Source organism: Aedes aegypti, chromosome 2 (assembly GCF_002204515.2).
Source record: "Aedes aegypti strain LVP_AGWG chromosome 2, AaegL5.0 Primary Assembly, whole genome shotgun sequence".
NCBI lineage: Eukaryota > Metazoa > Arthropoda > Insecta > Diptera > Culicidae > Aedes > Aedes aegypti.
In genome coordinates this window covers 43,875,315-43,890,649 of record NC_035108.1, presented here as the reverse complement: position 1 = coordinate 43,890,649, position 15,335 = coordinate 43,875,315, and the positions used below count along the sequence as shown (strand labels likewise).

General features: G+C 37.5%; 1 protein-coding gene across 11 annotated transcripts in view; it reads left to right on the top strand.

The window, feature by feature from the left end:
* The window catches only part of LOC5577064 (calmodulin-binding transcription activator 1), a 616,782-nt gene that overhangs the window by 193,703 nt on the left and 407,744 nt on the right, over positions 1–15,335 (top strand). For all 11 annotated transcript variants that reach the window (XM_021840664.1, XM_021840660.1, XM_021840663.1 and 8 more), the window contains exon 4: positions 8,940–9,881. In XM_021840664.1, the coding sequence (XP_021696356.1) occupies positions 8,940–9,881 (942 nt within the window). The remainder of the gene's footprint in view (positions 1–8,939; positions 9,882–15,335) is intronic.

Below are 15,335 nucleotides of genomic sequence, written 5' to 3'. Positions count from 1 at the left end.
AAAAACACGCGTTTTAAGATGTTTAACAACTTTGTAGAAGACATGAAAAATGTTAAAAAATTAAGTAAAAAGTTATGAGAAAAAATAATTTTAAACGAGTTTTTTCATACAAATTTGTGTACTCTGTGTTAAAAAATTCGTAACTCTTTTACAAGATTTTTATCATTTTTCATGTCAAAAATGAGTGAGATAGGCAACAAAAACTAGGTGAGCAATTACCCTATGAAATGAACGAGTTTCTAAATCATGTTCTACGATTTTGACGTATATGACGAAAGCAATCAATGCAATCATTCTTTGTACAACAAAGGAACAATCGTTGGTTTTTTCTTCGAGTCTAGTGGAGAATAGGAGTATTATTTTGATTGAAAAAATATGTTGGCCATCGGATTTTGACGTCATTTTGGTTCTTAAGTAGTAGAATGAGGTTTTCATCTGATTAGTCCTCAACATGATGAATTTCGTGGCTACCGCTGAAAACTTCTTCTTCGTTATTTGTTCTTCTTGTTTGTCGCTGGCATTACGTCCTTATTTTTGAAGAGACTTCATCATCCTGCAATCATGTATAAGGTCTTGTCTACTCATCAGACTATTGGATTCTTCCAAAATTCTTAGCAAAATGGGGCTTTTTACGAAATTGAAGAATTGAAGAAGGATTTCTTTTAATTGATAATTTACCATCAGAGATTATTATGGGGATTTCTCGAAGAATTCCGCTTTAAAATCGTCCTAAAATATTTCACGAATACTTACACAGCGTTTTTAGACATTTATTCAAGATGTACCAAATTGATTCTTACAACGTTGGTTAGGACTTCCGGAAGGACTATGCTAATTGATCATTTTTGAATGTGTAGCAAGCACTAAGATACTTACATGGATAAACGAGAAAGTTTTTGACCCGGGTAGATCTTTTACCGGTGAAATTCAAACTCAGTCTTGATAAATAGCTGCGCGAAAGAAAAATAAAAAAAGGAGAAGAAGAAGACAATAAATTTCTATTTACATAGGAAATAAAATGATAGAAAGAACCAAGAGGAAAAAAGCAAGTACAAAGTCCCAAGCTTGGTTTTGAATACAAGACCTTCTGCGTACAAAACATAAGCGATAATTATTAAACTTTGTATTGTAACTCTGTATTGAAGTTAACAAACAGAAATGCGTACACCAAATTTTAAAACCACCTCTCTAGTTCTCCAACTGAAACAGCGCGAAAATGATAAAAAGTATTCAACACTTTGAACCGAAACCAGGCCAAAACTTGATATCCGCCTCGGTATGAATGGCGGGCGGCGACCCGACTTGTAAAAATCAATCACCCTCAATCGAGCCATATCGTCACTGGATGGCTCATACATAGCCAGACTCAAAAATGTTTGAATTCCGTTCCAATCAAGAAGGGCGCTTGGGTCCTTCCGGTCGGCTTACATTGTAACTAAACTCCTCGCTCGGATCCGCCGACTTCAACCGAAACTCAATCGCAAAGCTGAGATTGAAAGGCCTCAGTCAGCTGTAAAATCGCTCGTTGTCAATCAATGTAGGAGTATTCTTTTTTTTTTTTGACGGTTCCCGACGAGACACAGTGCAAGACAGGAGACAAGATAGACATTTGAGTCAAGTACCTGCCCTACACCTGGTTTGAATGGATGCCTATGAGAGAGGGGGAGGATGAGAAATGGATTTACCTGTTCGATTGTTCCCCGCGAAAGGACCAGGGATTTTCAGATTTCCTCCAATGCAAATCAGTCACCAGCACGGGAAGCTTCAAGTGACACCCCAACACTGGATCGATTACGTCAAATTCAGAAGTACCTTTAGATACCAAGTTCGAAGTTGACGTAAGGGAGCGAAAATAGACTTCATTTTTATTACAATGGATTTATGTTCGATGTTGGAAATTTGTGCATTCTGAAGGAGCCGCTAAGGAAGAGTATAATCTTAAGCAGTCGCGTCGCCGACGTCATTCAGTTGCTGTTGGTGGCATGAAGGGGTGTCATAAACATTGACTTACAATCGAATTTTCACGGTTCGTTTGACAGGTTTACATTCTTTACTTCCACATTTCTACATTAAGCGGGCTCTTTATCGAAGGATGTGAAGGTATGGAAAAGACCTAAAAAAGTTGTGCAACAGAGTTGATTTAGTAGCAGTGGTGCTTAGCCAGTTACCAGAATGATTTAAATTAAAATATGTGAAATATGTGATTTATCGCGTTTGCCGATTGGAAGTTTGAACAACTACCGAAAATCTAGCAAAAACAATCACAATACCTTTGCACCATTCTGCATAAATGTTCAAGGAATAATATTCACCCAAGTTTTTCATTTAAAATGAACAGAGCAAAACATTTGGTAGTGATCCCGTTTACCAGCAATTTCAGTCTGGCCAGGGATATGAGGATTCCATACAGTTCGTCCAAGAATTCTTTAATATAGATTCCACCAAATTTTCTTCCAAGAATTTTGATTTCTGATTTCTGATTTCTGATTTCTGATTTCTGATTTCTGATTTCTGATTTCTGATTTCTGATTTCTGATTTCTGATTTCTGATTTCTGATTTCTGATTTCTGATTTCTGATTTCTGATTTCTGATTTCTGATTTCGGATTTCGGATTCGGATTTCGGATTTCGGATTTCGGATTTCGGATTTCGGATTTCGGATTTCGGATTTCGGATTTCGGATTTCGGATTTCGGATTTCGGATTTCGGATTTCGGATTTCGGATTTCGGATTTCGGATTTCGGATTTCGGATTTCGGATTTCGGATTTCGGATTTCGGATTTCGGATTTCGGATTTCGGATTTCGGATTTCGGATTTCGGATTTCGGATCGGATTTCGGATTTCGGATTTCGGATTTCGGATTTCGGATTTCGGATTTCGGATTTCGGATTTCGGATTTCGGATTTCGGATTTCGATTTCGGATTTCGGATTTCGGATTTCGGATTTCGGATTTCGGATTTCGGATTTCGGATTTCGGATTTCGGATTTCGGATTTCGGATTTCGGATTTCGGATTTCGGATTTCGGATTTCGGATTTCGGATTTCGGATTTCGTTGATTTCGGATTACTGATTTCGGATTTTGATTTCTGGATTTCGGATTTTGCATTTACTGATTTCGGATTACTGATTTCTGATTTCTGATTTCTGATTTCTGATTTCTGATTTCTGATTTCTGATTTCTGATTTCTGATTTCTGATTTCTGATTTCTGATTTCTGATTTCTGATTTCTGATTTCTGATTTCGGATTTTCGGATTTCTGATTTCTGATTTCTGATTTCGGATTTCGGATTTCGGATTTCGGATTTCGGATTTCGGATTTCGGATTTCGGATTTCGGATTTCGGATTTCGGATTTCGGATTTCGGATTTCGGATTTCGGATTTCGGATTTCGGATTTCGGATTTCGGATTTCGGATTTCGGATTTCGGATTTCGGATTTCGGATTTCGGATTTCGGATTTCGGATTTCGGATTTCGGATTTCGGATTTCGGATTTCGGATTTCGGATTTCGGATTTCGGATTTCGGATTTCGGATTTCGGATTTCGGATTTCGGATTTCGGATTTCGGATTTCGGATTTCGGATTTCGGATTTCGGATTTCGGATTTCGGATTTCGGATTTCGATTTCGGATTTCGGATTTCGGATTTCGGATTTCGGATTTCGGATTTCGGATTTCGGATTTCGGATTTCGGATTTCGGATTTCGGATTTCGGATTTCGGATTTCGGATTTCGGATTTCGGATTTCGGATTTCGGATTTCGGATTTCGGATTTCGGATTTCGGATTTCGGATTTCGGATTTCGGATTTCGGATTTCGGATTTCGGATTTCGGATTTCGGATTTCGGATTTCGGATTCGGATTTCGGATTTCGGATTTCGGATTTCGGATTTCGGATTTCGGATTTCGGATTTCGGATTTCGGATTTCGGATTTCGGATTTCGGATTTCGGATTTCGGATTTCGGATTTCGGATTTCGGATTTCGGATTTCGGATTTCGGATTTCGGATTTCGGATTTCGGATTTCGGATTTCGGATTTCGGATTTCGGATTTCGGATTTCGGATTTCGGATTTCGGATTTCGGATTTCGGATTTCGGATTTCGGATTTCGGATTTCGGATTTCGGATTTCGGATTTCGGATTTCGGATTTCGGATTTCGGATTTCGGATTTCGGATTTCGGATTTCGGATTTCGGATTTCGGATTTCGGATTTCGGATTTCGGATTTCGGATTTCGGATTTCGGATTTCGGATTTCGGATTTCGGATTTCGGATTTCGGGATTTCGGATTTTCGGATTTCGGATTTCGGATTTCGGATTTCGGATTTCGGATTTCGGATTTCGGATTTCGGATTTCGGATTTTCGGATTTCGGATTTCGGATTTCGGATTTCGGATTTCGGATTTCGGATTCGATTTCGGATTTCGGATTTTCGGATTTCGGATTTCGGATTTCGGATTTGGATTTCGGATTTCGGATTTCGGATTTCGGATTTCGGATTTCGGATTTGGTTTCGGATTTCGGATTTCGGATTTGGATTTCGGATTTCGGATTTCGGGATTTCGGATTTCGGATTTCGTTCGATTTCGGATTTCGGATTCGGATTTCGGATTTCGGATTTCGGATTTCGGATTTCGGATTTCGGATTCGGATTTCGGATTTCGGATTTCGGATTTCGGATTTCGGATTTCGGATTTCGGATTTCGGATTTCGGATTTCGGATTTCGGATTTCGGATTTCGGATTTCGGATTTCGGTTTCGGATTTCGGATTTCGGATTTCGGATTTCGGATTTCGGATTTCGGATTTCGGATTGATTCGGATTTCGGATTTCGGATTTTGGATTTTGGATTTCGGATTTTGCATTACTGGATTTCGGATTACTGATTTCGGGATTACTGATTTCTGATTTCGTTTGCGTTTCTAAAAGCTCTAAAAGTTATGGGAAGACAACTTCTCTGAGAAATTTGGAATAAATAAATAAAACACAGGTAAAAATTAGTAAATTAAATAGTGAAAACAAAACAAATGCTATTAATGGGTAATTTGAGAGCTACATTTATTTTTCTTAGGTAAGCTCAATATTTTCAGATTTTTTTGCTGTGTGGAACAGACTATACTATTATTCCATTAGAGCCTTGAACAAAAAAAAAGTTTTTATAATGTTTCTTTGTAGAACATAGCATATTTCATATTTCCTCATAAAACCCCAATTCGTCCCACTGTGCGCTGGTTACACCAATAGGGAATATGTGACAAAATCGCCAAGGATGAAAAAAGAACAAATAATAACAATCATAACTCATAGAAAGCATTAGATGAAGTTTTGAAAATGAAATCTGAAATAATTCCTTAAAATATGTGACGTTGTTGGAGACGAGAACTTCCAAAACTTCACAAATCCAGATAAAAAATTGACGCAGTTAATCTAAACATAAAATATTATTGTGAAAAGAAGTGCATTTGCGGAAAATACTTTTGTACAGTTTCAAAGAACTTCGCATCGCAAGTAAGCGCCTATGCTTGAAAGTATTCCTATTTAAATATATGAAAAATATTGAAGAATCTAAGTGAAATGTTAAGATAAAGTTTGCTTTAATATCTGGAGGAATGCTTAATGCACTTCTTGTTTCACATTGTTTGAACTCTTGAAAATTGCAATAAGCATTATTACGAACTTTTTGAGAAGTCCTTACGAGAACAACATGAAAAATAGCTAGATTAATACTTGAAAATCTCTGATGTAATGCCCAATTGAAGGCCTGAAGAAATTTGTGCATAAATTGCCGTAATATATTTTTATATGAAACTAGTGGGCCCGGCAAACTTCGTCTTGCCATCAAGTAGGCTGTTCACAAATACTATGGATCGTCCCATACGAAATGACAGTTCCGTTCAAACTCGTTTTTCCCACTTTCCCGGTGAATATCCTGGGATTTTTATACACACAAACACGTCGGAACACTTGACGAACAAAACAGAAAAATAATCATTCAAATCGGTTGACCCGTTCGGAAGCCATTTCGTGACATACAAACACCACTCCATTTTTATTTATATAGATAATTCCAAGAATAATCCGAGAAGATGAATTTATGAAATTACTTTAACAGTTCCAATTATGCCGAATACCTTCTGTTGAAAACACTAGCGAGGGGCACCGATCTTTTAGCAAGGCACTGACACACGAAATCGATCCGGTGATGTAATGTGCTGTTTCGATTATCCGATTTTCCGATCTGGGATTCGATTATCCGGAATTTTCGACTCGATTATCCGGAATCTGTTTTTTGATGTTCTGGTTTTTCAATTTTTATGCATAAATCTGAGATAATTTGGTATTGCAATAAACAATATGAATGGTTTTGCAATTTTGAACTTATTTAAGAAAATGGGGGTTTGAAAAAGTGTTTTGTTTCTGTGTAGGCTGGTCAATTTTTATTCTTGTAAAGACCCCTACTGTTCCTAGAAATAATTTCTGGCTACGCCACCGCATCATATAAATCAAACAATAAAAAATGATAATATTTAAGTTTTTTTATTTATCAAAGATTTCATTTTTTTTCTTAGTGATTCGATTATCCGGAGGATTCGATTATCCGGAGTGAAAAAAAAACGATACTCCGGATAATCGAGTCCGATCTGTATTTGTTTTGCACGGATTCTTAAGGGACAATGGCAGAATTCTAAGAGAGTCATTTGGGGCGAATCATAAAATAATGTCTTGAGAAATCACTGAATACATGTAAAGAAAAAAAAAAGCTGATCGATTATTACAAGCACGAAAAGAAAAAAAACTTACCGTTATTGAAGTTTCAAATACACTACCGTATTCTAGAAGAAATACACGAAGAAGAAAAAATCACAAAGATGCGAATTTTGACTTGGAACAATCCCTTAAAATTCCCAAGTATGTTCTTTGCTAGAGTTTTTGGAACAATTTATCAAGCAATTCATTGCGTTTTGCAGTAAGTTCACAACGCTGAAATCTCAAAATGATTCCTAGAAAAATATTTGGCAGAAGTTTGATTTAAAGTTAGATTTCCAGACTTTTTTATATAAATTCTGCTTCTTCCTCTTCTTTCTTGCGTTACGTCCCATCTGGGACAGAGTCTGCTTCTAAGCAGTGTTTTTATTGGAACTTCGATAGTTATTAACTGAGATTTTTTTTAGCCTATTGACCATTTTTTTGCATTCCTATATCGTGTGGTAGGGACGAAGATACTTTATGCCTTGGAAAGTTGAGAAAGTTTCCAATCCGAAAAGTTCGTCGACTGCCGGGACGACCCTCAGCATAGTCTTGCTGAATAGCTCGAATCCCATCAAGAAAACTTGTAATTTTTTTGTATATTTCTCTTCAATTTGTCTTTTTGAACCAATCGAAAAATAGATGTATTATCTAGATTTCTGGTAGGTCCGATGTGAAATGTTTAAACTCAATAGAAATGGATCAATAATCAATAAAAACCAACCCATCATTTAACAAATGAAACCACCCCCAACATGATATTTCTATTAGCCCGATGACATCTTCCTTGTCGTCGTCTCCCATAAAAAAGAAACATTAATTTATGACCCACCCAATTTGTCACGAACCTTCTCCTCCCAAATGACCCCATCCGTCCTCTTGTTGAACAACATCAACCGGCATGCTGGACACAATAAGCACTTTTTAATGCGAGTCAATTAGGATGAAAGATTGCTATCATTTCTCGAATTGACTCTTCTGCTACCTTCGCAGCGAAACGCCAACAGGGATGCTCCCGGAGGGGAAAGCCCATAAATATCGCATCATGGAAGTTTTATTGCCTTCTGATACACATATCGCCATCAGTTAGAACTGGACCCAGGCCAACTCCCCGCGCAGGGGTAAAACTTTGCGATGTCCGAAAGGACCCTTTCCAACTTCGGTTGCGAAAAGGTGCTAACCGGAAGCAGACCCATCCCGACGGTAAAGTAAACCGGGAGTCACTTATTGTGGTTCGCTTCCCATTCGTGTCTGACTGCAAACCGCACAATCACCCCGAAAGAAGCTAATCTGCATAACAAATTATCTAAGCCGCAAAAAGGAATTCCACGGTGTGGTCCGGAGGTGGTGGAATCCAGGAAAGCAGATTGGTTTTAGAAACGAAAGAAAGCAAACGATTTGTGGTCAGTTGACCTGGTCGGGTTGTGACCCTTGTTTTACAGAGGGAGATACCGGAAGCACGAAAAAGGCAAACGGAGCGAGAGTTCTCGGGACAAATTAATAAAATGTTATCACACCGTCGTTTGTCAGAGATTGTCATCGGTGTTGTATGTGTTGAGATGGAGAGAGGAGTAGCTCTACTGCGAACTTGGTTGAAAGTTTTCATGAAATCGAATTATAATAAGATCTATTACATGTACAGTTGAAGCACGATTTTGTTCGAATGTCAAAGTTATATATATAATGATCTTCGTGAATTCTGAAGACTTTGAGAAATTGGATAAATTTATGAGCGCAAATCACATAATGGCAACTGGTAATCGTTGGGAGTCGATTACAGGTGCCTCGGAGAAGATGCCTTCATATGAGCATAAACAAATCTCTCTCATGCTCAATTTTAATTTAGAACTCACCAGTCCAATTGAAAATCAATACTCGGGATTTTGAAATCGATCTCAATTAAGATCATATGTGTTTTTTTTTTTGCTATGTGATTGAATTATAGTTGTTGCGGTTGTCCTATAATGGGCCGCAGTTATCTATTGCAGTATTAGGATGTAGGCTGCTTTATTCCAACGTTTCTTTTCCAGCCTGGTTTGTCCAAGGAACTTGGTACCTACTTAGACATTTGGGATCTTGGTTCTTTGTATTCGGTCTGATGCCTGACGATTTTCTAGCAGTGAAAAAACTATTTCAACATTTATTTAATAATTACACTGATACATTCTTTTACTCTCTCCTCCAAACAGGTCCCCCGGCAGAGGAAGGATCCAGCGTGGTGGCCACGTCTTCCGGTGTAACCACCGTAAGTAGCAATGAACTCACCAAGGTGGTTAGCAGTGCTTCCACGCCGGTCACTGCCCCCGGAGGAGCCATCATCACCGGGCTGGACAGCAAGAGTGTCACCCTCACGGAAGCGGCCTCCCGCCAACTGCAGTCCCAAATCCAGCTGCAGCAAGCTCAAACGGCCGCCGCTCAATCCCAACACAGCAATATAATCCTGGTGCGGGGCTCTCGCTCGGAAAATGGACAAATCATTCTCCAGAACACCCACGAGCTTCTGAGCCTGTTGAGCGATGAGGACAAACCCATCTTGCTGCAACATCAACGTCTGAAAACGAAAACCGTCCCGGAGGTCACTGCGGCGGCCACCGCTGGAAACACAATTCTGTTTCAACCGGCAATCAAAAGTAGCACCGTCGACGGTACCTTCCTGTTGCAATCCGATGGAGGCCTCAAGAAGACCGCCCTCACAACGGAGGGCGGCGGCCCGATCTTCCTGCAACAGCGCCTAAACAAAAACGGTTCCTCCGAAGGACCGATTCTCCTTCGCACGCTTAAACGCATAGATAAGTCTCAATCGATTCTCGTTATTCGTAATGCTACAACCACTGCTTCAGCTGCCGCTTCGGTCGTGGCCGGAAACGCTTCTTCCAATAGTGCTTCTGCCAGTGCATCAGCTACCGCCACCACCACCATAGTTAAGGCCAAACCGATCCAGATCCATCAGCAACAGCAGCAGCAGCTGATTCAACCGGCGACCGCTACTTCGACAACGGCTACCGTCGTTACCGTTAGTTCCGGTGGGACCAGCAACGTGGCAGTTGCTGCTGAGGAAAATGACTCCAAGAAGGATGCCGCTCCTGTGGCTAAGGTCGTCCAGAAGCCGATCAATTTGCCGCTTGGAACAGGTGAGTCTCTTGATGCTTTTTACGTTTTTATGTTTTCAAATCCGTAATTCAATGAATTACTACCGATTCTGAGTACCGAATGCTGAATCGCTGAAGAACACACAGAAGAAAACAACTGATGATTCAGTAAAACACTGATTAGGCAAATGATCTGCAAATAGATGACTTCTTGAAAGTTTGAGTTCATATTAATATATATATATATGTATATATATATATATATATATATATATATATATATATATATATATATATATATATATATATATATATATATATATATATATATATATATATATATATATATATATATATATATATATATATATATATATATATATATATATATATATATATATATATATATATATATATATATATATATATATATATATATATATATATATATATATATATATATATATATATATATATATATATATATATATATATATATATATATATATATATATATATATATATATATATATATATATATATATATATATATATATATATATATATATATATATATATATATATATATATATATATATATATATATATATATATATATATATATATATATATATATATATATATATATATATATATATATATATATATATATATATATATATATATATATATATATATATATATATATATATTATATATATATATATATATATATATATATATATATATATATATATATATAATATATAAAAATGTCGAATGTGACAAATATGCAGTTATGTGCAGTGAAGCGCACAACTTAATTTATTATTGGCTGCTAATGAATTCCAGTTTTTCTCCGCTTCTTTCCTCCCCAATGAAAACATCTCTCTTCTATTGTTGTGAATTCCGCTTAGGTGACAAATCGTCTCCCTTGACTCAATAGACAAATCTGCCCGAGCTGTTGTAATCGATAAATAATTGCACGCCCTCTCGTTCAACAGCTGGAGGTGACAGAAGTCACAATCGATCTGCCTTCCGCCAGGTGAGAAATGAACCAACTCCACTTCGGGTCATATCATTGTTGATGTCGTCGCTTCTGAAGCTAAATGTATTTTATTGTTCATTTGCATAACATCATCTTCGCTTAGCATCGAAACCAATCGGTCTTCGGCATCGGCACACCACCGATCGGGAAAGCGGAAGCCGAGGGAACTAGGAGTGTGATTGGTTGACTTTCTTTTCGCAACATCCGTCGTCGATGTCGTCGAAGTGAGAAGTTTAGGAAAAAAGGGTGGAATGAGGTACCTTTAAATTTGTCTGGGCTACGTCGGGTGATAAATGTAGAGACAGTTTATAGTGTTTTCCGTCCAGGCGACCGGATCGAATAACCCCGGCCGACCAGCCAGAGCACAGTGGTTTGATCGAGAACAAATGACGGCAAAAACACTATGTTTTTTGAAATCGTCCAGAGAATGCAGTAACTCCTCCAATGATTCCTTCAAAATTTTGTACCAAGAAATATGTCAAATATTTTCTGGAAACTCTGATAATTACACCTTTAAAGACTTCTTCAAGAATTCTTCTACAGATTCCTCGAGAGATTCTTACGAATATTCTCAAAGGTACCTAACTGATATTATCACTGGTGAGTTTAGGAAAAGGCCACGGTTCACACAATTTTCAACGGAATTCTATAACGAGATTTAAGTGGTATTCTTGAAAGAATATCTGTTATCGTAAAAAAAAATCAATAATTAAGAGATTTCAAGAGTGGTAAAATTCCTCTACAGCGATTCCTTAAAAACTTCCTGAAGGTGTTAGAGGAATTATCCCTGAAAAAAATTGATAGAATCTTGAGGAGTCCCTTTGGGAGCTCTTAGAAGAATCCCTGGAAAATTCCTGGAAAAGTCTCAAGAGTAGCCTTTTCGCAACTATCAGAAATATTTAATCGTAAAATGTTTAAAGAATTGATGTTGAAATGACCCTTCAAAAACTGCAAAAAAAAATCCTGATGCAATTTCTTATGGATTCCTGCCCAGAAGAAATTTTCGAAAGAAATCAACCAAATTAGAGTAACAAATATTTATTTTACTTATTTTACTCATTTTTGAATAAATGGTTTTACACACTTATCACACTTTTCTTAGAAAATGACAGAAATGAAATACAAAATGTTTTATACTGTTTTAAAAAAACAAGCCCTAAAGGGAATCGAACCAAGACATGTGCCAAACCACCCGACGCCCCTACCATTGAGGCTATTGGTATACTTGAAGTGAAGGGTGATACAAGCTCAACTGCTGCTACGTCTTCTCATCCCATATTAACATGGACTTGGTTTTCTTCAAATTGCTTCCGCGTCCGAGCTGTATAACATGACGTCACATATAGTGACGTAAATAAACGACATAGTTCTTGGTAAATGTTCTTCATACAGTAGAACAAATATAACATTTATTGTTATCATAACAACCTATGATATAACTGTGTTATAATCAGGCTTGATAATTCTCCTCAACATCATCAGAGCTCGTTGGCATACTCTAGAGCAGTGTGTTGCCTTTGTCTCTTTGCGATGGAGCGAAAAAATGCTAAGCAGAGAGGCAACGAAAATTGAGCGAGGAAGATGCAGCAAAAAAAACACATCAGAGTAAAATTTCATCAAAAAATATTCCCATCAGTTCTCCCCGATGACGGTCTTGTTCGGGTGGGAAGCTAAAAATTTCTTTTGAAGAGTGAGTAAAGGCGAGCATCGCAACAAGAGAGAGAGAGAGAGTTTAAAAAAAAATCCTCGCATTTTGTTGCACTCTCACTCTAATCGCTTGAGGATCTGTGTTGAAAATTTGGAGTTCAATTTTGTCCCCTCAGAAAAACAGAAAAATCGCTTCCTCTTTGCATCGCAAAGGAGTTTCTATCAAGCCTGGTTATAATAATGGACAAAGCCCAAATTCTATTCCAGTTATGAAATTATTATAATTAGATTTGTCATAACTTTTGTAACATAGTGTGTTGTATAATTATTTGCAAAACACATTCTGATTTAATCCTGTTATGTATAGTTGCAAAAAAATTCATCATATCAAAATTTCTTCAACGGGAGATACTTATATCTCAATATTTATGTATAATTTAATATAATTTTTATATGATTCGCTAGTCGGGATCCCTTTGAAAATTCTGCGAAAAAATCTTTGGAAGAATTACTGAAGGTTTCTTTAAAGTAATTTCTGGGAAATATCTGAGGAATCGTTGGAGAAATTTCTGGTGTCGTCTCTGGATGAACCTGTTGAGTAATTCCTCGAAAACATCTGAATTATGTCTTATCTTTGAAAAAAATACAGAAATTTTTGGAGGAGTTTTCGAAACAATTTTTGAATTATTTCCTGGCGAACTTTCCCTAGAGAAAAATTTTCCTTGAGAATTTTACTTGAGGAATACTGTGGAAGTATCTCTAAAGACATTTAGAGATTTAGAGGCATGACGAATTCCTGAAGGAAAACTTGATGAATCTCTAGCGGAATCTCCGTGGGAATTTTCGGAAGATTCCCTGGATGAATGTTTGGTAGTATTTATGTGGTATTTTCTGGAAGAGTTCCGCATAGGTTGTTAGAAGACTCCAGGATTCCCCCAGGGATTCCTCATTTCTCTAAAGAAAGCCTCATTTTTTTCTTGAAACTCCTTCAAAAATTTCTTCACGAGTGTTTTTCAAGAAATTTGTGTTTTTCAGAAAATATTCCAAGGATTGCAGTAGTTTCTTCAAAGATTTCCCCTACACATAGTTCAGATATTTTCTAGAAAAATCTCTACAGACTCCCCCAGGGATCTCTCCAAGAACTCCACCTGGAATTCCTCCAGAGCTCACCAGGGATTCCTCCAAGAATTCCTTCTACAAAGAACTCCACTAAAGATTCCTAATGAGAATCTTGCTGAGATTTTTTAAGGAATTTGTCCATCGATTCCCTCAGGAATTTCTGAAGAACTTTCTTCAAGAATTCCTGAAGGATTTCCACTAGATCCATAGTGCCAGGAAATAATTAAGAAATATTTTTGAATTTTTGAAAACTTCTTTAGTTACTCCAGTGTTTCCTTGAAGGATTTCCCTAAGAAATAATTCAGATATTTTCCACAAATTCCTTCAAAGATACATGCAGAGACCTCTCCAGAAGATTCTCCATAGAATCAAACAGGAATTCTTCCGCGGATTGCCTCAGACGTTCTTCCAGGGTTCTACCTAGGATTCCTCTAGGAATTCCTTCTGCAATTTCTCCAGGAATTCGCCTCAGGGACTTTCCAAGGAATTTCTTTAGGGAAATTTCACCACCAAATAATTCAGAGATTCTTTCAAAAACTCCTTCAAGGATTTCAGTAACTTTTTCAATCTCGACATAATTCAGATATTCTCAAGAAATTTCTCCAAAGATTTCTCCAGGTACTTCTTCCCAAATTCTTCCACAAATTGCTCTAGGCATTCTTTTAAAGAAACCCAAATCCTCCAGGATTTCAAAACTGCAATTACTTGAAGGATTTCTCCACAGTACTCCTCAAGGAATTTTTCTCCTTCATGGATTTTTCAAGGAATTGCTATCGGCAAATTTTATCGCCTAATAATTCAGAGATTTTTTCGAAAACTTCTCTAGGGATTTCAGGACTTCCTTCATAGATTTCACTTTGACATATTTCAGATATTTTTTTCTAGAATATCACCATGGATGTCTTCAGGGAATTTACTCCTTCAATTTGTCCAAGGATTCCTGAAGAGGATCTTCCAGGAATTCGCTATAGAATATACTTTAAAGATATCCCGAGGAATTTTCATTCGATTATTCCAGTAATTCCTTCAAGGTTTTCTTTAAAGGATTCACCAAGAAATAATTTAAATAAAACCCATCCTGAATTCCTCGACAGAACAGCACAGAAATTCTACCAAAAATTCATCCAGAGATTCTTTCTAAAATTTCCACGGAGATTCATCAATATTTCCTTCAGGAATTTCTCATGAAAATGTCTTTAGGAATACCTTCAAAGTGAGTGCTTCGTGAAGCCCAAGCAGGACAGTTCGGTTTTGCGTCGTCCTATAGATTTTGCTCACGGTTTCGTCGCTGGGGATTTTTTTCCTGTTTTGGAGCGTCTTGCTGGGTAGTGTTTCGTGAAGCCCAAGCAGGACAGATCGGTTTTGCGTCGTCCGATAGATTTGGCTCACGGTTTCGCGCGTGTTTTCGTTGCTGGAGAATTTTTTTTCCTGTTTTGGAGCGTCTTGCTAGGTAGTGCTTCGTGAATCCCAAGCAGGACAGTTCGGTGTCGTCGGATAGATTTTGCTCACGGTTTCGCGCGTGTTTTCGTCTCCGAAGAATTTTTTTTTCTGTTTTGGAGCGTCTTGCTATTTGGGAAGGCCATAGCAAGACGGTTTGTTTTCGGGACGCCAAGAAGTTTTGCTGTCAGTGTCAGTTTTGTGTTCAGTCGAGGATGGATTACCAACTGGCAAGTTTCATGCTT